The 23,041-nt window shown below is 36.5% G+C and overlaps 1 protein-coding gene across 1 annotated transcript; it reads left to right on the forward strand.

The window, feature by feature from the left end:
- Positions 1–130: 130 nt before the first annotated feature.
- LOC110864286 (14 kDa proline-rich protein DC2.15) lies at positions 131–596 on the forward strand. Its single transcript, XM_022113328.2, has one exon. The coding sequence runs from the start codon at positions 178–180 to the stop codon at positions 565–567; it is 390 nt and encodes a 129-aa protein (XP_021969020.1). The 5' UTR covers positions 131–177; the 3' UTR covers positions 568–596.
- Positions 597–23,041: the final 22,445 nt, after the last annotated feature.

Here is a 23,041-nt window from a genome sequence, read left to right on the forward strand (position 1 = left end):
TCAACTTGCATGAAGAAAAAACTCCAATGATCATAATACTTGAAAGTGAGCAAGGAGTAAAGATTGCAATTGGTATCTCCATCTATAAATACCATAGCAACTTCAATAGTTCCACACCTCAAAACTACCAACCATCACTTGAGCTAGTTTTGCCTTCACATCCCTAAGCAATTCAAAATGGCTTCAAGGGCATTGGCAACAACTGCTTTCCTACTCACCCTTAACCTTCTCTTCTTCACTCTCGTAACTTCAACTTCTTGCCCACCACCACCAAGCACTCCTAAGCCAAATAAACATCACCACAAAGCAACTTGCCCTAAAGACACCCTCAAGTTAGGTGTGTGTGCTAATGTTCTCAACGACTTGGTTCACCTAGTCGTTGGTACACCACCAAAGACTCCTTGCTGCAGCCTCCTCGGTGACCTCGTTGATCTTAAGGCAGCAGTCTGCCTTTGCACCGCAATCAAAGCAAATGTATTGGGTATCAACCTCAACGTGCCAGTTTCTTTGAGCTTGTTGCTTAACTATTGTGGAAAGAAGGTCCCACAGGGCTTCCAATGCGCATAGAGACCTTTCATGGTTGACAAATATTGGTTGATGTTAGGCCTCCTAATCCAAGATCTCACTCAGCTAAAGCAACCAAAAGGTGTGCGGAATCCACCTGATGATCAACCACTGTAGATGAACACAAGAAAGCAAGGATTTGAGAGAGAAATCAAGAATACACAGAGTATTCTTGATGAAGATGAATGACGTCACTCACACAAAGCGCCGCCAGACAAAAAGCACAATGATTAGGGCACAGAAATTCACACAGAAATCGTTACCTTGTCTATTCCATATTAAAGTATATATACAAGGTGAAACCCGGACTTTCCACACTAAATAGAAAGCTCGGACTAAACAAAAAGCACAAAGCAAGCACAGAGTTTTTGCTACAAAACTCAGACAAGCCTAATCTATACAAAACTCAGACAAAGCTAGTCTAAATAAACTCTGTCTAAAAATAAACTCTTTCCAAAATAAACTCTTTCTAGCCATAAACTCTTTCTAGCCATAAACTCTTTCCAAAATAAACTCTTTCTAGCCATAAACTCTTTCTAGCCATAAACTCTTTCCAAAATAAACTCTTTCCAACATAAACTCTTTCCAAACTTTGGACATTGTTCAATAAAGACCCTAAATGTTGGAAGCCTTGCACTTATCACCCAAAAGTGCATTAACAAACTCCCCCTTGATCAGTGCATGGTCTTCATTGAACTTGAGATCTTCAAACTTCCATTGGTAACATGGGAGTCATGCACTTATCACCTAAAGTGCATTAACAAACTCCCCCTTGATCAGTGCATGGTCTTCATTGGACTTGAGATCTTCATCCTTTCTTCGAGAGCTGCTTCCTGCCCAGACCTTGTTCTTCACACAGAACTGAACCAACTTGATGGACTGGTCAGCTAGAACACGATCTTCTTCATTGTATTTTAGAGGCAGGCGCCGAAGCTTCTTCAGATGTGCTCCCCTTAAGTTTGCAAGCCAAATCAGATCCAGCACCTTAGCAATCTCCTCCGTCACTTTCGTTTTAGAAATCACTGATTCCTCAGTCTTGAGATGCACGAGCCAGATGCACACAGCTTCTCCAAATATTCCATCTTGAGATGAACGATCCAGATGCACACAGCTTCTCCAATCTTCCATCTTGAGATGAACGATCCAGACCTGAAACACTTAACCCAGGATTAAGAAACTTGACCCCGAAGATATCGGCCCAAACCTGGATCCCAAAAATAAATTCCAATACCCCAGAATAAACAATTGAAATATTAAACAACCAACATTTAATAACTTATTTAAATAAACTTTCACAACCCTAGAGTATTTTTCAGAATGATAACTCGCACATAGAAACAAGAAAGCAAAATCTTTTTGAGGTTTTTCAATTTTTGACTGAAATAGAAATTAAACCTACTAACATACTTACACTAATTATCTTTTTGCGAAATCGGAGCCAAGGAATCATATCGGTTTTCTGTCGGTATCCAACACACAAACCATGGCATTTAGCTTTAATGTATTAGAATAATGTTGACAGTTCAAGACGTTCAACGGTATTGTGGTCCACTTAAGTTTTAGCACGTTTTCGAACACTGTTTTCGAGATATGGAATTAAGTGTATTAAGCTAACATTAACTGTGTTTACCCACCTCAGAATATACTCCCGTATCAAGGTATGCGCGAGAGATCATCTTACTGGTGAGTATACTATTTATCATCTGTTTTTGACGTATAAGCTAATGTGAGATACTCACTTATTTGAATTTCAGATGCAAAGGGCACAAGAGCAAGTCATTTGTGATAGAATCACTTATTGAGAATAGACTTGACTCCCGCAAGATTTTGAAGGACATGTGATTGTTTATCACTTATTCGGGTCGGATGCATCATGTTTTGAAGATATTTACACGTATGTATGGTATCATGGAAGATCTAGACTTGCGTCCCCGTTGTTTTCCGGTAAAAGAAACAACCATGATACCCAGATGATAAACAGCATAAAGACCACGTATCTCAGAACCTCGGCAATCTATCAAACGAAATTACGGTACCAAGACCATATATCCGAGAGATGCGCCACACGAGTTACGCAGTTCATTATGTTTATATACCAAAGACAGGTTCTTATTTACGCGTAAAACCTACCGATGCAACGTATAATGAAGTTGTCACATTTAATAGTTAATCTCATATATATATTGCCATAGTCCTGCACCAGATACGACTAACCGATGTACTATCATTTCCCTTATATCTCAACACGACTTCATTTTTAGATTTTTCATATGTTTTTGTATTTTTCTAAAATTTATCCTACAACTAAGTAAAATATTTTTGGAGTTTTTCAATTTTTTCGAAAGCAGTAAGAACTGTACAGAAAAGATAAAATAAAGTTTCTATGCGAGTTTGGAAAGCATTTTACTCTGGGTTGATCATGCCAATCATTCGGACCAGATTTTCAAATCTAGCCCGATCGAATGTTTTCGTAAACAGGTCGGCAAGATTATCCAAGGTGTCTACCCTAACCACTTCTATCAACCCCTTCTCAGCACAGTCGCGATAAAGTGATGCCTAACATCTATGTGCTTAGTGCGTGAGTGATTTACCGGATTGTTTGTTATGGAAATGGCAGAGTTATTATCAACAAGGATAGGAGTTCGAGTAAAATTCAAACCGTAGTCTCTCATTTGCTGCTGAATCCACAAAACCTGAGCACAACAGCTTGAAGCAGCAATGTACTCGGCCTCGCACGTGGATAGAGAAACGGCAACTTGCTTTTTGCATTGCCAAGAGACAAGACGGTTTCCAAGAAGTTGTGCGCCACCAGAGGTTGACTTTCTGTTCATCCGGCACCCTCCAAAATCTGCATCAGCATACGCCATCAAATCCAGACCACCTTCAGCTGGATACCACAATCCAAGCTTAGGCGTTCCTTTCAAATATCTGAAAATACGCTTGACAGCTTTCAAGTGCGACTCCTTCGGAGTTGATTGGTACCTAGCACACAAACAAACAGAGAACATAATATCTGGTCGTGAAGCAGTAAGATACATCAATGAACCTATCATTGCTCGATATAGAGTCGGATCCACTTCAGGATCTTTCTCATCATCGGGTGAAAGCTTGAGATTTGTCGGTAGAGGCGTGTCATAGGGTAAGCTATCTTCCAATCCAAATCTTTTGAGAATCTCGTGGACATACTTTGTCTGGTGCACGTACGTCCCGGTTTTTTCTTGACTCACTTGAAGACCTAGAAAGAAAGATAACTCGCCCATCGCGCTCATTTCAAACTTTGACTTCATCACCTTCTCAAACTCACGACACAACTCTTCATTTGAAGAACCAAAGATTATGTCATCAACGTAAATTTGCACGATCAGAAAATCTCCCCCTTTCTTCAGAATGAATAGTGTGGAGTCGATTGCACCACGCGAGAACCCATGCTCCAAAAGATGTTTTGACAACGTCTCGTACCATGCTCGAGGAGCCTGATGGAGACCATAGAGAGCCTTGTCCAACAAATAGACCTTGTTGTCTAACCCTGGAGCTTCAAAACCCGGCGGTTGGGACACATACACAGTTTCATGCAATTTCCCGTAAAGGAAGGCGCTTTTCACATCCAACTGATAGACTTTGATACGCATGTGTGCAGCAAAGGCTAGAAACAAACGAATAGCTTCCAGTCTTGCTACCGGTGCATAAACTTCTGTATAATCAATCCCTTCTTCCTGATTGAAGCCTTGAACAACCAACCGTGCTTTGTTTCTGACCACGACACCCTTATCGTCTTTCTTGCACTTGAAAACCCATTTCGTGTTGATTGCATGTTGGCCTTTAGGAAGATCGACCAAATTCCACACCTTTAACTTGTCGAACTGAGCTAACTCCTCTTGCATCGCCTCACACCAAGAATTATCCTTCAGAGCCATTTGATAGTTCTTCGGCTCTATCTGAGAGATAAAACATTCATGCAGGCTAAGATTGTAGATTTCTTCTTTCTTGATAGCAGAGAACAGACATTGCATCTCTGAAATACTCCTTCGCGTTTGCACTCCCGCAGTTGGATTCCCAATAATATTATCAACAGGATGATGAATATTTGTTCTTGGAACTGGGATTGCCGGAGCTTGAAGATTGTTTCCCAAATTCGATTGAATCTCCCCCTCAGCATTTGCATTACTACTAGAAGCTTCACCATTACCAGAAGACGCAACAGCATTTGGATATGCTGAAAAGTCAACGTATAGATCACCACTTGTAGTTTGAGCCGCTGCATTGGGGATCTACTCAGCAACAACATCATTTACGATCGAAGAATCAGCGACTGGAACATTCGAAGACACATTAGTAGGAATACTTGCTCTCCAGCTCGCATCCACTTCATCTTGGTTCACAAGATGTGTGTATACAACCTCCGAATCTTCTTCTGAAACATCAGGAAGATCAAACGAATCAAACAATTTATCATAATCATATCCGCTTTTGGGACCGAATTCGGACGGTGGAGGATCAAAACTCAAAGGAGTTATGTCAAACACGATCTCCACTATTCGCTTCTTGATGTTATAAACGCGTTTGTTTGGAGTTCCATTGGCATAACCCAAAAAGAACCCAATTTCACCAATTTCCCCCATATTCGGAGTATCTTTGGTGCGTTTGATAACACACTTAATCCCAAAAGGCTGAAAACCGGATAAGTTCGGTTTCCTGTTTTCAAGCAATTCATAGCAAGTTTTATCTTCTCTTTTGACGGTAAGCACATGATTTAACACATAACATGCAGTGTTCACCGCCTCGACCCAGAAGAAAATTGGTAATTTTGATTCAGAAAGCATAGTGCGGGCCGCCTCAATTAGGGTACGATTCTTCCGTTCTGCAACTCCGTTCTGTTGAGGAACATATGGAGCGCTGAACTGATGAATTATTCCCATTTCTCGACATAACTCATCCATAAACTGATTCTTAAACTCAGTGCCGTTGTCACTTCGGATTTTCTTAATAGGAAGTGAATAATTATTCTCAAGTTGTTTGAATAGATCTCTTAAAATACTAGCGGTTTGATCCTTTGTTTTTAAGAAAAATACCCATGAGTAACGTGAGAAATCGTCAGTGACAACTAAGCAATAAGACATACCACCAATGCTAGCAACATGGATCGGGCCGAAAAGATCCATGTGAAGCAACTCAAGTGGTTTTTGGATAGAGTTAACTGTTTTCGGTTTATGAGGCTTTCGTTTGATTTTTCCTTTTTCACATGATTCACATTTGTTATGCATATTAAAACTACGTAAAGGAACCCCCAACACCAAGTTGTTTTTCACTAAGTGGTTCATCTTTCGCAGATGCACGTGGCCCAATCTCCTATGCCAGAGATACGATTGATCTTCAGTCGCCTTTGAAAGTAGACAAGTCACTGGAGCAGACGAGTTAACCAACGGGCGCATGTCCATGACATATGTGTTATTCACCCTTGGAGCCCTCATAACGATCCAATCTTCAGGAACAACAAATCCCGGACGCAATATGAAGCAAGCTTTATCAGTGAACAGCATCGTGTACTTGTTATCACAGATTTGAGAAACCGACATCAAGTTATGCTTCAGTTCTTCAACGTAGTTCACTTTATGCAGCGTGATTTTTCCATTTGACACAGAGCCTTCACCGGTGATGTAACCACCCTTTTCACCGGCAAAATTCACATAACCACCACGAAATTGTTTAAAATTGTTCAATAATTCTTTATTTCCTGTCATGTGTCTGGAACAGCCACTATCGATATACCAAATATAGATAGCCCTCTTCAGCTGCTCCTACACTCCCCAACAAAAATTTAGTTAGAGTGTGGGACCCAAGCCATGATGGTCTTGGGTCGTCCTGATTCGTCAACATAAGAAAACTCTTTGAAATAACCATCATCGCCTCTGTGTCCACCATTTCCATTTCGAAAATTGTTGGAATGAGTCCCCGCAAATCGTGGATTATACGGAGTTGACGATCTGTTGGTATAACCAGAGTTTCCAAACCCTCGGCTTCCATAGTTTTGGTAATTGTAATTTTGATTCCTCGGTGACTCAAAATTCCTACCAAATCTAGGAGCATCTTCGTGTCTTGAGAATGATCGTGGATGATTATTCGAATGCGGTCTTTGATTTGGAAATCGGGGGGGGGGGGGGTGACGCATTTCGATCATTCACGAATTTGTTCTGTGCATGAGGTCTATCATAGTTGTTGTTCGAACCTCCAGAACGTTTGTCATTCTCAACTCCTTGAAAGGTGACATGATTTTGTCGTCTGTGAGGGGTTTTCTCACGAGTATCATGTCTTTGAGGTACATTTTCTGATCTGTCCCCACGGTTAATAACAACAGGTTTCTCTTCTTGATCCTGATTTTGTTGTGATTTAACATTTGGTTTAACAACTGGTTTTACTTCTTGTTTAATCACTTTGGTTTTCTCAACCTTTTGATTTTTACCATTTTTCTTTTCAACATTAACTGATTCATTTTGTGGTTTGTCAACAAAAGGTTTCTTTTGATCAGGATCAACAAGTGATTTACCCCTGTCATCTGGACAGTCTGCAGCTAAGTGTCCTTTCCCACGACACTTGTAGCATTTGCGAATTTTCGCAGCGTTCTTCGGACGTTCCTCATGATCGGTCGAAGATGAAGAGGCGTTGGTGGAATTTTTCAAAATTTGGTTCACAAACTGAGAGTTGGAACCTGTTTCGATTTTTACTTCTTCTTTGACAAAATCCTCCCCTTTAACAAACTCAGTTTTAGGGATATTTTTCAAAGTCCTTTTAGTTTTCCCACGTGACTTAGGTTTTGACTTCTCATTTTGAACTTGATTGAAAATTTCTAAAATCTTGTTGCTTATCAAATTTTCAATATTTTCAAGGTTCACCTCATTTTTCTTTGAAATTCCACTCTTCTTCGACTGATCTGAGTCAGTGACTTCATCTGGTTCAGATTCTGACTCACTTTGTGGTTCAACCGTTAGAGGAGTCTTTGGCACGAAATTTGCCAATTCAGGGTCAATGCTTGGCATCGATGTATAATTATGGTTTACCGGTGGAGGCACCTTGTTATAACCAATGCCAAACATTCCTTCCTCAGATTCTTTGAGACGTTGGCTGTTAATACAGAAGTTCATCACTTCGGATGAATCCCTGAACTTTTCGATCTTTCGTTGCAAATCTAAAATCAGATTATCTTTTTCCAAAATGATTTTGTTCTTTTCCAAAACACAATTTTGATTCATTTCAAGTTCAGATTTTAATTCCTGATTTCTAAGATTACCCACAGCCACAAGTCTCTCAAATTCAGAGATATCATTTTTCAGTGCTTTTATCTTAATTCGGTGTTCTTTATCCGAATTAGACAAAACAGCAATGAGTTCTCTGGATTTTTCTAAATCTGCAATTAAGTTTGTGTTATGAAGTGCATATCTATCAATCTTAGTCACAAACTCAACACATCTAGCACATCGCTTATCTACAGAAGATGATTTTACCTCAATGCCAGCCATGAATGCACAAGCCTCGTTTTCCACGGAGTTTTCTTCCAATCTTTTAGCTTCTGCATCCGCAAATTGCTGCATTTCAGCTGTGGAGATGTTGAATTCAAAGCGTTCTCCTTTTTCTCCATCTTCTGTCTTGCTAGGCTTCTCAACAGTCTCTTCGATCGAAGGACTTTCATTCTCAGTAACATTCCCCGAATCCAACTCTTCCCCAAGAACTTCAGCCACAACTTCAAGCTCCTCAATGCTTGTCTCTTCAACAACCTCTTCATACACTTCTTCGTTCACAATTTCAGCTATAAACGCTTGTGACACAATAGCTCCTGAGATGTCTTCCAAAGCACAACCCCAGTCATAAGGCTCAGTCACACTCTGTAAAGGTTGAGCCACCATAGCATTGTTTGTCGAAGGTGTGGTATTTTCAGACCCACTTGAACGAGCACTTGAGTTGGACGTAGCATTTGATGCATTGTATTGAGGTCTTGAGTTGTTTCCTCGGGAGTTGTTGTCTCTGTCAGATCTTTCCATCTTCGGCTTTCGACAATCACGTGCGAAATGCCCGTAGATCCCGCAGTTGTAACACTTTACCTTTGACATGTCAACCCCCATTCGAGTCTTTGTCTGACCCCCTATGAACTTCCTACCCGTCTTCAGCAAAAACTTCTTCGCTCTACGGACTAACAGAGCCATATTGAGCTGTAGATCAAGTTCTTCCATCTCGTCTTGATCTATCTGATCGAAGTCTTCATCGAGACTTGACGGTTCAACGAGCTTCCCAAGACAGAAGTTCTCGTATGCAGTCATGAAGGACGCCAACAAACCCATATTTTCTTCAATCAACTTCAAACCGCTTGCATCTATCTTAGGAATGTTCACACTTGTTCCTTGAGATTTCTGAGCGCTACTAGAAGAGTACATCCCTTGATTTGAATTGGTTGTTCCACTTGAACTGACAGTGTTGCTTATGAAGGCGTGATCACTCGCAGGACCTTCATTCTCCGAATACAAAGCAACACCGACACCACCATTACTACCCTTATCCGTTGGTTTCGAAGCCTTATACAACTGAGGATCTTGGATCTTCTCGAATTCAGATGCTTGATCTTCCATATTCCAAGCGTAACCCCTCAGCTTCTGAACAACTTCTTCCAATGAAAGCTCTTCGTAGAGAACACCCTCTCTGATCAAAGCGGTGTACATATTCCATTCTCTCGAAAGACAATTCAGAAACTTCTCAACCTTCTCGAATTCAGTGTAGATACCCTCTTTACTTCTATCAAGTTCGCTCAGCAGATGATAAAATCGATTCACTGTGTCATCAAACGATTCATTCTTCAAAGCTTTGAACACAACGAATTGAGTCTTCAAACGTTCGAGACGTCGTTTCTTGTACATTTCGTTTCCTTCATATCGCTGGATCATACTATCCCACAATTCCTTTGAACTATTTCTCTTACGGAACGTATGAAGTATAGACTGTGTCATTGCCATCGTTATCATTGACATAGCTTTCTCTTCACAGTCATAAAACTTCTTCTGGTCGTCAGTAAGCGCCAAGTACGTATCAATCGTCAACGTACGTACTGGAGTAGCTCCACATCCTTTAACGATGCACAACCAGATTTTGATGTCTTTTGCTCGAACATATCTTTCAAAACGCTCTTTCCACTCAGGAAAATCAAGTTCGTTGACCAACAATGGAGGTTTGTCGTTACTTCCTACCTCAGCATTGTGCTTGAGGCTTTGCACCATCGTAGTCAGATTGTTGTTCGCCATTTTTTAGGAAACAACAGAACTTCCAAACAGTGAGGTGAGCTATAGTCAGAGTGTGTACCCCGGATCACAGAAACCTGAAATTAAACACAGACAACAGAGCTCGGACACAACACTGTTAGAAATTTAAAAACTCAGACACCCTTACTGATTGAAAAATTTGGACACACTGCACTTATACCTCAGACTAGAGTGAGAGTATTAAACTCGGACTCTAACTACAGGATAAAAGTAAACTCAGACGACAAACTCGGACTAACACTTTAAAAAGAAAACAAACTCACTCCAAGTTAACTAAACTCGGACACAAAGATTTCTAAACAAACTCGGACTCAAATCATTGACAAACTCAGACTCAAGATAAAAACTATTTAAACTCGGATACAAAACAAAAACTTGGACACAAGAAAGTCTAATAAACTCGGACTCAAGAAAAAAATAATAAAAACTCGGACTAATATTAAATAATAAACTCTAAACACGGACTCAGAAAATTTAATAAAAGAAAAGGAAACTCGGACTTATAACTCAAACAAAACTCGGACCTAAGACTCGACTAAGCTCGGACTCTCTAAGATATGAAACTCGGACTCATTGAATCTAAATATATCTAAACATCCTCGGACTTAATGAATCTAAATTTAAACAAACTCGGACCTCTATGAATTTAAAAGAATTCGGACTTAAACTCGGACACTAATATACCACGAACAAATGAATTCACAAAAAACTCGGACACTTATATTACTTAAACTCGGACACTAAATACTAAAAGAAAATCTCGGACTCAACTATTATACTAAATCTGGGACATAAAAACTAAAACAAAAACTCAGACTAAATGCTTTACATAAACTCAGACTCACTTTAATATAAATCTAAATTCTGACTTTAACTAAATAAAGAAAATCGGACCTCTAACTATTAAAGAACTAAACTCATAACAATATCAAAGAAACTCTGACTCAATAATATCTATGAATAATAGATAAAAAAAGAACTTGGACTCAATGAATTATTTTAAACTCTGACTCTACAATATATACTATTTTAACTCGGACTCAAAGATACTTATAACCTCGGACGGATCAACTATTAGAAAACTCAGACTAAATATATCAAATAATGATAAAAACTCGGACTCATAAAAACTGTTAAAGTATCTCGGACTTAACAACTATTTAACAACTATTGACTTTATGAAATTAAAAAAAAGAGCTCGGACTTGAAAGCTAAATTTCTCGGACTCAATACAAACTATTTAAACTCAGACACAATATATTTAAACTCGGGCTATATATAAGACTTTTAAACTCAGACTCAACAAGAACTAGAACTCGGACAAAAGATATAACTAAAAACTCGGACAGAAACCAAAGCCACAAACTCAGACTCAACTAAAGACACAAACTCAGACTCAAAATTACCTAAACTAGAGAAGTTCGGACCAAACTAACAATGAAACTCAGACAAAATTAACTCTAAAAGGAAAACTCAGACTAGGAGAAAGCTCAGACTGAAAGAATTGAAACTCAGACAAGTTTCAAAACTCAGAAGGAACCAATCTTCAGAGTATCTCCCCAATGTGACTACACACTGGTTCAATAATACCCCGGAGACACAAACACAAAGTGTAAACCTCGGACCAAGCTTCCAAAGATCAAAACTCAGAGTCTTTATCTCCTTCAAAGCTCTGTATGAACAAGAGCAAAAACCCCTGTAAAACCCAGATGAAGAAAACACTAAAAACTCTCTAAACTACTCAAAATCCATCATCCAAACACTAGAAATGAATGAAGAATCATGAATAACACACAAAAACTCACTAAAATCTCACTAAACCCAATCAAAGTATGAACTAATCTCACCAAAACCTTCAAACTAAGAACACCTACAGTAGTATGAGCACACTGCTCTGATACCACTTGTAAGGCCTCCTAATCCAAGATCTCACTCAGCTAAAGCAACCAACAGGTGTGCGGAATCCACCTGATTATCAACCACTGTAGATGAACACAAGAAAGCAAGGATTTGAGAGAGAAATCAAGAATACACAGAGTATTCTTGATGAAGATGAATGACGTCACTCACACAAAGCGCCGCCAGACAAAAAGCACAATGATTAGGGCACAGAAATTCACACAGAAATCGTTACCTTGTCTATTCCATATTAAAGTATATATACAAGGTGAAACCCGGACTTTCCACACTAAATAGAAAGCTCGGACTAAACAAAAAGCACAAAGCAAGCACAGAGTTTTTGCTACAAAACTCAGACAAGCCTAATCTATACAAAACTCAGACAAAGCTAGTCTAAATAAACTCTGTCTAAAAATAAACTCTTTCCAAAATAAACTCTTTCTAGCCATAAACTCTTTCTAGCCATAAACTCTTTCCAAAATAAACTCTTTCTAGCCATAAACTCTTTCTAGCCATAAACTCTTTCCAAAATAAACTCTTTCCAACATAAACTCTTTCCAAACTTTGGACATTGTTCAATAAAGACCCTAAATGTTAGAAGCCTTGCACTTATCACCCAAAAGTGCATTAACAGTTGAAGTTTCTTTTAATCTCATTCTATATTGATGTGTATTCATGTTAACTAAATTTGAGTGTTGTATATTGGAAGGCTTCTGCCTTCTTTTGTATTTAGATCCTGTCATAATAATGTGACTAGGGTTTGTACTATTGTGATTCCAAAATAAAAACATATAATTCATAATTTTTATGCATTTTTGTAACATTCCAACAATAAATCTTGTCATATTTGCGGGTCCAAACATGAAATATATGTCTATATAGTAACCAACCTACAAGTGGGTTAACATCCGGTACATCTGGTCCGATCACATCTTTAGTAAATTAATTACTTACACAAAGTTATATGTGTGAGGGATGAACTATTTTAAACCATCATATGGTGCTTCTATGTTACAAACGGTTAATTGTATAGTACATGTGTAAAAATAATTTTTTTGAATATACTATAAAATTATGAAGGTAATTAGGTAAACATATATGACTAATTATTCTTTTTCTAAAACAACGTCTTTTCTTTATAAAGAATGTCATGTTCTACTATTTAATAGTCCAAAACACTAATCACGTAAAGGTTTAACAAAAAAAAAAAAAAAATAACAAAGGACAATCGTGACTGGTCGATGTATTTGCTACAACCTATCAAAGTTCAAAATTAAAAAATTTATACAATAAAATGTTTGCGATTACGTCTTTGACTAGGTAATAGAGATTGTTTTCAATTTTTAACATTGGGTAGATTAGGATTAATTTTGATGAAATTTAGAATTAGAAATATTGTAAGATTGGCCGTTAGAAAAATATTATACTTATCATTACATTGTGAAAAATTGTAAGATTGAACCCAAGACATTTCTCTAAAAGACAAGAGTCTCTACCAAGTGAACTACCTCCACCTTAGCACTATGATTGCCATTAGTGATGGAACATTTTTTTACTTGTACGAAGAAGAGTTGGTATTATTTTCTTGCTTTTGTGGGTAAATGACGTCTAAAAATACGAAAGTTGAATATAAAGAGGAAACTTTACCATTAAAATCTAAATGGAGAGACTCTTAGTTACAGTCTTTCACACGATTTAGGAACCTTTTCACGTTCTTTAATCTTTATGGTATCTCGCATATTGTCTAAATATAAATAGTCTATAATTATCATTACGTAGTACTAGTTTTGTTTTGTTTTGTTGTCTTTGTTGTTTTATTTTGTTTTTCTTTTTTATTATTGGGTTTTACAGCTTTGCTGCCTCTGTTCTATAATCATAAAATCTTTTACCGTGCAAAAAGAAAAAAACTGATGGTAATTAGCATGTAGTTCACAAAACTACTAGGGCACAGCCAAGCTTGAGGCCATGTTTGACTTAGCTTTTCAAAACAACTAATAACTTTTTGAAAAAGTTAATAAGTTATAATGGAGTGACTTATTGACTTTTCCCCTTACAAAATAGTTTCATCCAAACACTTTTTAACTTTTTAAAAAATCAATAAGCTAATAAGTCACTAAAATAAGCACTCCCAAATGCCCCATGAAATACAAACTATGATAAAAAAATCATGTCTACCTCCCAACCCTAGGTACGTATAGACATAATTGTTCAAACACCACAAATTGTGGTAGGTTAAATTTTATGGACCTAAGCTACAACGACTAGCTAGACAAATGTTTGTGACCTCATGCAATAACATATAACTACTGCAACACGGAGGTGACGCCACGTCTCACTGTGGTTGTCAGTCTGTATGCCAGCGTTGCTTACGTGTGAGCTGGACACGTGACTGCTATCAGTGCCACTTGCTGTTTTGGCCACTTAAGTCAAAGTGCCAGTCCCACTTGCGTCGTCAATAGGATGCGGTGCTGGGCCGCATTGCTATCTGCGGTAACCGCGGTTGTTTCCGCGTCCCTTGCCTTGACGAAGATATGTATAGGATGCGGTGCTAAGCCGCATCGCTATGTGCGGTAACTGCTGTTGTTACCGCATCCCTTGTCGTGACGAAAACAACATTTTCATACATAAGGTAAGTTTTCTCATCACTTGACCGATTGGAATCGTCAACCGCGTTCGCGCGTGCCCGCACGGACGCAGATAAGTCCTTGCTGGTGGGAGTATTTGATAAGGGTGATGGTCACTCGCAACTGCTTTGGTGCGAGATTTGGGACCATACCCCTTCAATTACATAAAGGGTTGAATAACATATTTTTTTCACCTACCAAGTGTATTAATGTCGTTAGTACTTAAAGGTTTTGTGTTATAGTAAATAGACCCCGATGATCGAATCGCGATGCCAGCAACATTAGGAACCAGGTTTTGTTAAATTGGCACCGGTAGCTAAGTGGACCCAATTAATAATTTACTGCATTATAGCATGCATGTCCTTTTATATAGATCGACAGATCGTCCACTTAGGAAAATCAGTGGGTATCATGTGTTGTGGAATGTTTTAGGCTAATAGTAGCCACACATGACACGCCATGTCACTTGAGGAATATTTTTTCAACATGTTCAGTCTGTTAGAATAAAACCTGATCACTTTATAATTTATATGCAACAATTTGAGTCTCTTCAAATTTATGTATGAATATGGAATAACGTTTTACATAAATAACGTCTTAAGCATCAGTCTTTCGTAAAGACCAATACAAAATTGAAGGCTTTCTCCTTCGGTAAAGATGGGATTCTAACTCGGAAAATATTACGTGGTAATATATTTACCGACAGATCTTACCCAAAAGATACCAACAACGATGTTGGTGTCGCAACTCCGACGGATTATGGACAATTTAATTCTTTGAACCTTAACCGACAGATTTTTCCTTGATTATATGTCGGTAATTTGATTCTTGTTATAACAAAATTTATTAGCTATATTTACATTTCATGGAAGTAAAAGTTTATTATTAGTTATGGAAATAAAAAGTTACAAGAAGTCAAGAACTACAATAACTCGTCGGTGAAACAACTATATATATATGCAAATAGTGATTTTCTATTTTGCTCAGTTTCAACATATGCTTCCTGATGTAACTAGCCAATCAAATCCTACGATTAAACAAAAAGAAGACGTCTTTGTTAGTGGAGTCCTTGGTTTTCATTTTTTTTTTGTGTTTAGTGGAATCCTTCGTTTATCAGTCACTAATTACCGTGAGATAACTCTAATCGTTGATACTCATTGAACGTCTTTGTTATACACTATAAAGTAGGGTTGTCTAAAAAGTTCATGGCTCGTAGCTCTCTCATAAAAAAGCTCGTTTGAATTGGCTCAGTATGAAATCGAGCCCAGCCGAGCTAGCTCAATTTGAAAACGAGCCGAGCTCGTGTCAAAGGTGGCTCGGCTCGATTTGGGTTGAATTGATTTACTTTTACTTATACACACACGTATACCCGTTAAATATTTTTATATTATAGAGGCTAATAAACTTATTTATTAATTGGTTGAACTTGATTTAAACTTATTTTTGTATACGATTTAACTTGATTTGGTTGAATTGATTTTGTTGTCGTTGAGTTTGAAGTTGTGATGGATGATTGACGTCGACCTATGTGCTCAATTACAAATTTTAGAGATACGACTTTGTAAGAGTCTCTTATTTGACTTTTTATTAATTGTTCGTTGATGCAAGCCATTTAAAATTAAAACAAAAAAAAAAAAAAAGACAAAACTTTGGTGTACAAATTTTCACACTAGCAAAAAGAGTATATACATACATTATACTTTTTTGACATTTTTAAAGTTGAAAATTTATATCCGGACAAACACAATTTCTTTTAATTTTGGTATTATGTGGAAAAAATGAAAGTTTGGTTGTATCATATTATTGTCAAATTAAGTTGACGATTTTAAGAGATATTTAAACATAATAAAATGTAACTGTCAGCCTACATTCTACATAACATGTGAATTGTACTAGCGATTTAGAGACCAATATCTAAATTAATCACCACCATCTCTTTCTTTAATGATATTCGTATAAACTATACGACTGATAATTCTCATCCGTGACTTGAAATGCATTATACCGACATGGTTTTTCTTTTTAATTTTTTTAAATATATGTACGTTGCCTCTTTATTAACAAACGTTTAGATACATAACAATGATGGGGTTTCTAAGTAAGCAAATTTAAATGGCTTGAGTTTGTTATATGCTAACAAGCTTAAACTCTTTAATCATACGCGGTTAAAGTTCCCGAAAGAGTTTCTTGTCCATGTTATATACAGATTAATTGGATCTATCGGACCGATTTTTGATTGTTTGGGATTGATTAAAAATGTTACACTTAGCCCCCCTGATCTTTCGGTTTATGTATAGAACAACTTAAAACTTTGTTTTCTTTTGTAAAATGTATTTTTTTTTAAACTAAATAACACTATATATTTATTATTATTATTATTATTATTATTATTATTATTATTATTATTATTATAAAACATTTGAATCGGTATTTTTATAAAAATTAAATTCAAGGTTAAAAAATAATAATGTTTTTTTTTTTTTTGTAAAATAAGGATATTCCGACTTTTATCATAGGTAGAGGATCCGAATTATAATTGGATATGGAAATGAATTGGATCACTAATACGGATAATCCTGGAGTGTCACAAGAGCTACACAAAGTTGAGAAACTTTAAAAACTCTTATCAAATGTGTTTTTATTATTTTACGCTTTCTTCGATTATATATCTATTACTAACTTGAACTCGTAAAACAAAAAAAAAAAAGAAAATTGACTGTGAAATTACATATTTGTAAGTGAGAAAAGCACTGTTCAGTTTACATTTATGCAATTTATTTTTACTTACGAAAAATGTTTTACATTTACCTAAAAATTACTTTTGTGTTTTTTACATATATGTAATTTCACTTTAAATGAATATGAATTCATGTGGTTTTTTTCTACGGGTTCAAGTTGCTTTTGCATATGTGTAATACTATTTTTTTTATTTTCTTTTTTGTATCTTAAAAATGCTAGATTTACAACAAATTTAAAAAAAGTGGTGTTTTTTTAAGTTTTTTTGAGTTTTTTTAATTTTCTTACGAAAAAGAGTTTTCTCTCTCTCTCACTCACACACACACAGATATATATATATACACACACACACACTGTGGAGTTATCCTATCTAAGAAATGTAAAAAGGGTTTTCAGCCATTGGATAGAGTAATGGAGGGTTCAAATCTTGTTGTGCCAAAAATGTAAATAATGTCCTATTAAAGGAGGCACGGTGGGGTGTTACTCTAATTGAAATTGTTTTAAAATCAAGTAATTTCCATATATCTCTCTCCTCTCTCTTCCTTCGATTTCGGGATTTCTCACAATCAAGATGGACGATCAATCTAATATGGGGATTAACTTACAAAAGTAATGCAGATTCTTCTTAATCGTTGTTAATTTCTGAAAATTGCTCTTTTTCACGGCATTTCTCGAAATGCAGGTTTGAAACACTATTTGTTAACACCAATAAAACACCATGTGTTAACACCATTATCTACTAAGAACATCTTATTATGTTTTAAACACCATACTAAGAACACCATGGATTGTAAAACACCATACTAAGAACATCTTATGGAAACGCAGGTTGTAAAACACCATGAATGCTAAGAAGGCTTGTGTGAATTAAACTAAGACTGTATTAAAACACCAAACTAAAAACATCTTCTGGAAACGCAGGTTGTAAAACACCATTAGCTATTATTCATTTCTATTCATGAAATTGAACTAACACCATGTGTTAACGCATGTATAAAACACCATGTTAAGAAAATCTTCTGGAACGCTGGCTGTAAAATACCATGAAACGAACTGAGACTTTATTAAAATACCATGTTATGTAAACATGTAACAACCCCATACGTGATTAAAACACCATGTATTGATCGTAACATTAATAGTATTAGGGGTGTGCACGGTTCGGTTCAGTTTTTGGGTAAAATCAAAACCGAAACCGAAATGTCGGTTTTCGGTTTTTTAAAACCGTTCGGTTTCGGTTTTTTCGGTTTTTATGCCGTTCGGTTCGGTTTTTGAGTTATTTCAATTTTTGGAACAAAATTATGTTAGATTCAATCTCTAAATTATGTAATCCATTTATACATAGAAAAAAAACATGTCACCTAATTTTTGTAAGGTTTTGCATATAAACTAATGCATAAGCCGTTCAAATAAAAAAATAATTTTTGTAATTTTTTTAAATTGTTGTTTAAACTGTTTTTATCTTGTTTTACTATACAACTTCTACATGTGTTTATATGCAAAAGTTTCGAAAACAATTTTTGATGTGTCAGTTTGTTATGCTTTATAAAGATTGATTATAAATTTAGGGGCTGTTTGGCAACATCTGAACCAATAAGTGTTGAATGAATAAGAGGTCTGAATGGCTAAGAGGCTCTGAACCAGTAAGTGCTGAACCAGTGAACTGCTGTTTGGTTGCACATCTGAATGACCGTGTGAAAATACATTTTTACCCCTCTAAATACTCAAACCAAACAACATACACACATAAACAAAAGGTGCAGACTCTCATATTCTTCATCTCCTTCCTCTCAAAACCTTCTTTTTCCTCTACATATACACACATACATAACTCAAATCAAACACAAAGAAATCAACCCCTCACCCAAACACCCAACCCTCACCTCTTAAACCCCCCCTCTCCGATGATCTCCTGCGACGGCAGGCGGAGCCGCCGCCTCTCACGGCGGTGGCGGTGGTTATTTTGTTCAGCCGACAACCCCCCCTCTTCTTCTCCGCTGATGTGCAACCGGGGACGACAACAACCACCACCACCACCGTCTGGTGGTGGTGCGGCGACGCACATAGGGGCGAAGAGAGAGAAAGACAGACGTAGAGGAGAGAGAGGACGACGGCGGTGGAGCCAGTGACGGTGATGGCGGCTGTGGAGGAGGAGGCCGGTGATTGTGGAGGAGTGGAGAGGAGAGGAGATGGGGCTGTGGAGAACTCGTGAAGGAGATGGGGGCAAAGGGCATACAAGTCCAATGTTTCATTCAGATGTGGTAACTAGCTGAACCATTCAGACTGAATGGAACCCATTCAGAGGTGATGTCTTAATGAACCAAACACCTTTACATCTGACCGAATCAGATGTGGACCTCTGAATGGTTCCATTCAGACCTAAACAAACAGCCTCTTAATAAAGTAAAATTTATTTTATGGATATAAAATTGTCATGGCATTAAACATGTTAGCACCAAAGACTCAATCATGTTCTCGTTACTTCAATTCCACATCAAGAAAGTTACTTCAATTCCACATCAAGAAAACTGACACATCCGAACTAAAAGCTTATTAAATGTTTGATGCCTTTTAAGAGTAAGGAATTACTATAATACCTTAAATGGGATTTGATGAGAAGTCTTCGATCTTGACATGGGATTGCTAAAATTGATTAAACTCTTTCGAAAGAAACAAGTAGTTTACATAATTGTTAAGTTGTCAATATCAAAAGGCTAGCAATTTAATGACGACAAGTAGACACGTTTTAATTAATAAACATTTAAATCATTCTTAAAAACATTTCTAGAAAATTAACCGGAAGACTCTACTATGTCTTGATAAGAATCTATACTATGTATACAATGAACCTTTATGGAGTTTTTTTTTAATTTATAAATGCGCCACTAGTCTATGTGTTAATCACTTTGGGGAAACTTTGGATTTAGTTCACTTGGGGTTCTCTCCGGTTCATTTGGATAGGTTTGGGATTTTATAGGTGTGCCGAGCTTTGTACATTTGTCCGTACAAGAAAACCTATCCTCAAAGGAAATGGCAATACGTTGTATCACCAACCTAATCACCCTTCCACATCACTCCTAGTCACATGATATAACTATCACCCTATATTTGGTGATAGGTTTTCTCATACTAAAAAGTGTAAGAAGCTTGTATAACACACCTATGAAATCCTAAACTTAACGCCAAATGAATAGACAAGAACATACCAAATGAACTAAATTCCAAAGTTTCCCTAAATTGACTAACAGATAGCCTAGTGGCCCATCTATAAGAAATGTTGACAATTTGACACGAAGGCTCATTGTATACATGTAACGTCGTGCTTCTTTGTACTTTCCATTTATAGCAAGTCTTGTTCGTATGTCTATTTTTAGTAGTCTTGTGATCTTGTATCGTTTTTTTTCGTTGTATCGTTGTGTAATCGAGGCTTTGATCGTAGTAAAATTTGTTATTTCATATAAGTTATACTCATACGTATCGATTCATTGTACATTTTATACATGCTTATACGTGTTGCAATACTTGGGTTATACGTAACCAATATCGAATGCATACGCGCAACCGATACCCGACATACTAGTACTCATAACTTATACGTACTTGTTAACTATTAAATACGTGGTTGAATTCTGATAATAATAATAATAATAATAATAATAATAATAGTACTAATAATAATAATAATAATAATAAAAATAATAATAATAATAATAATAATAATAATAATAATAATAATAAAAATAATAATAAAATTAATAATAATAATAGTATATAAGTTCAACAAAACAAAAGAAACAATTTCATGTTGGCAGACTCTTAGCCGCAACCATATGTGTATATTTTATATATATTTTTTTATGTTAGACCACATAATGTTACTTTGATGGTTATTCATATGTTAACTAATTTAACATAACATAACGTGCTCCATCAACATGTACCAATTATATGTCACAAAAATCAAAAGAAAGTTGATGACGGGTGACAGCATGCGTCCGTAGCCCCATGTAAGAGTAATTGGTTTTGTTTTTTTTTTTTAAACTTTTAACCATCAACTAAAATATTAAATGCCAACCAACCCAAACCCTAATCCTTCCCTTATAAATACCACTTAATCCCAGCCACTTTCTCACTTTTACAACCCTTAAACACTCTCAAAAACCATCTCAAAGTCTCTAAATTCGCAGCAATAACTCAAGTTCGGACAGATTGTCCAGCCTTCACTAAAGTGAGCATAACTCACTCAATACTTGTCCGATTTAGTCCATTCTTTTTCCTATGTGCTTGGATCGACCTTACCTTCGATTCCATGGGTTTTTCACAGTAAATAAGTCCCTGGAACTCCGGAAAAAAGGCTCCAAAGTTCACTGTTCATTTCTGATTTCATCTATTCTTTACTAAACTTGTTCAACTTGAGTCTAACTCATCTCAAACCTATGTCCTTATGCTTATAACCACTTCTATGGTTAGTTAGGCTTAAAAACAAGGTTGAGACATACAAAATCAGAGGTTAATCCTCAAATACTTTATGTTTTGTTTAGGGTTTTTGACCCACAAGTGGTGTTCAAGCTTCAAGCTTGATAAAGGTGTGATTGTGGACTAACTTGGGTTGTCCAACGTAAAATCCCCACATTACTTGATGATTTCTCATAGTGTAGATGTTTATTATTCTTGTATTGATATTAGTTCATGACCCTCCTTGTATGTTTTTACATCAAGTGTAGTGGTGAACCATAAGAGGTACCTAAATGGAAGCTTGTTCTTCCTACCTCCTACATGAATTCTATGCCACAATAGAGGTACCTAAATGAAGATTTATCTTCTACCTCATGCTTGAATATTAGACTAAATGATCCATATAATACTTATACATATATTTACTATTCGAACTCTTGATGATGGACTTGTGTTCATTCGTCAAGGTATTAGAATACATCATCTAAAACACAAGACTTGTTACGATTCTAATGAGTATACTACTCATGAAAACATTAACCCTTGAGGTTTCATAGTGTCAAGAACAAGTACTTAATGTTGAAGGATGATTACTTTCGAATATATACATTCTTGTGTTTTAACTTCCTAAAATCTCTAAATCCTCCGAATGCCCAAACTCACGCACCTATGTTTCCTTGTGTAGAAGGACTTGGTGTTCCAACTTCCTAATCAACCAACTCACTCGCGGATTCAAGTAGAAGACTTGCAAAACCGTGAGTATACTCGCAACCCCCTTTTTATGTTTACCACTTTTTGGGGTGTAACATGTTTAACTATTAAACTACACTTAAACTTATTCTTTATGCAATGCACAAAACAATCCTTATACATGAATACTATGTTATGATACTTGATGCTTACGTGGACCATACTTATGTGATATGTTTTAGTCATTAGCTTTCACGAGCCTCCATTTGACATGTACAGCGCTATAGGAGTAACGCACCGCCCCCCTTAAACTTGGGTCATGTTGAATTAACTAAACTTTCTTGCGTAAACAGAGGATTGGCTAGAAATATTGCATGCCATGTTAGGTTGATCTCGTATAAACTAAGTTGCCATGTGGATTCGTTTTTAAACTTTTACATTTATACTTATACTTATGCTTAAACTTGTATACTCGCATTTGCTTTTGCATTGAATTGTATTTTAAACATGTTACAGGTTGATGAGGAAGATGCTAAGAAATGAAGTAGCGTTGATGCCTAGATACACATATAGACGTTAGGGTTTAATATGTTGTATAAATTTTGTTATGTTGTTATGTTTCTTTTGTTAAACTTGTTGTATTTGAATTTCTTGTAATGTTGACAATTTGTCTTATGAAATGAAATCGGATTATTTAAATACTTGTCACAAATATTAGCGTTATGATGTCTCGAGCAATCTTCACACTTCGTCTCATCCCGATGTTTCCGCCATTGG

This window comes from Helianthus annuus, chromosome 6 (assembly GCF_002127325.2).
Source record: "Helianthus annuus cultivar XRQ/B chromosome 6, HanXRQr2.0-SUNRISE, whole genome shotgun sequence".
Taxonomy (NCBI): Eukaryota; Viridiplantae; Streptophyta; class Magnoliopsida; order Asterales; family Asteraceae; genus Helianthus; species Helianthus annuus.

Coding starts and splice junctions, on each gene's coding strand:
- LOC110864286 (XM_022113328.2), top strand. CDS start 178: ATGGCTTCAAGGGCATTGGCAACAACTGCTTTCCTACTCACCCTTAAC.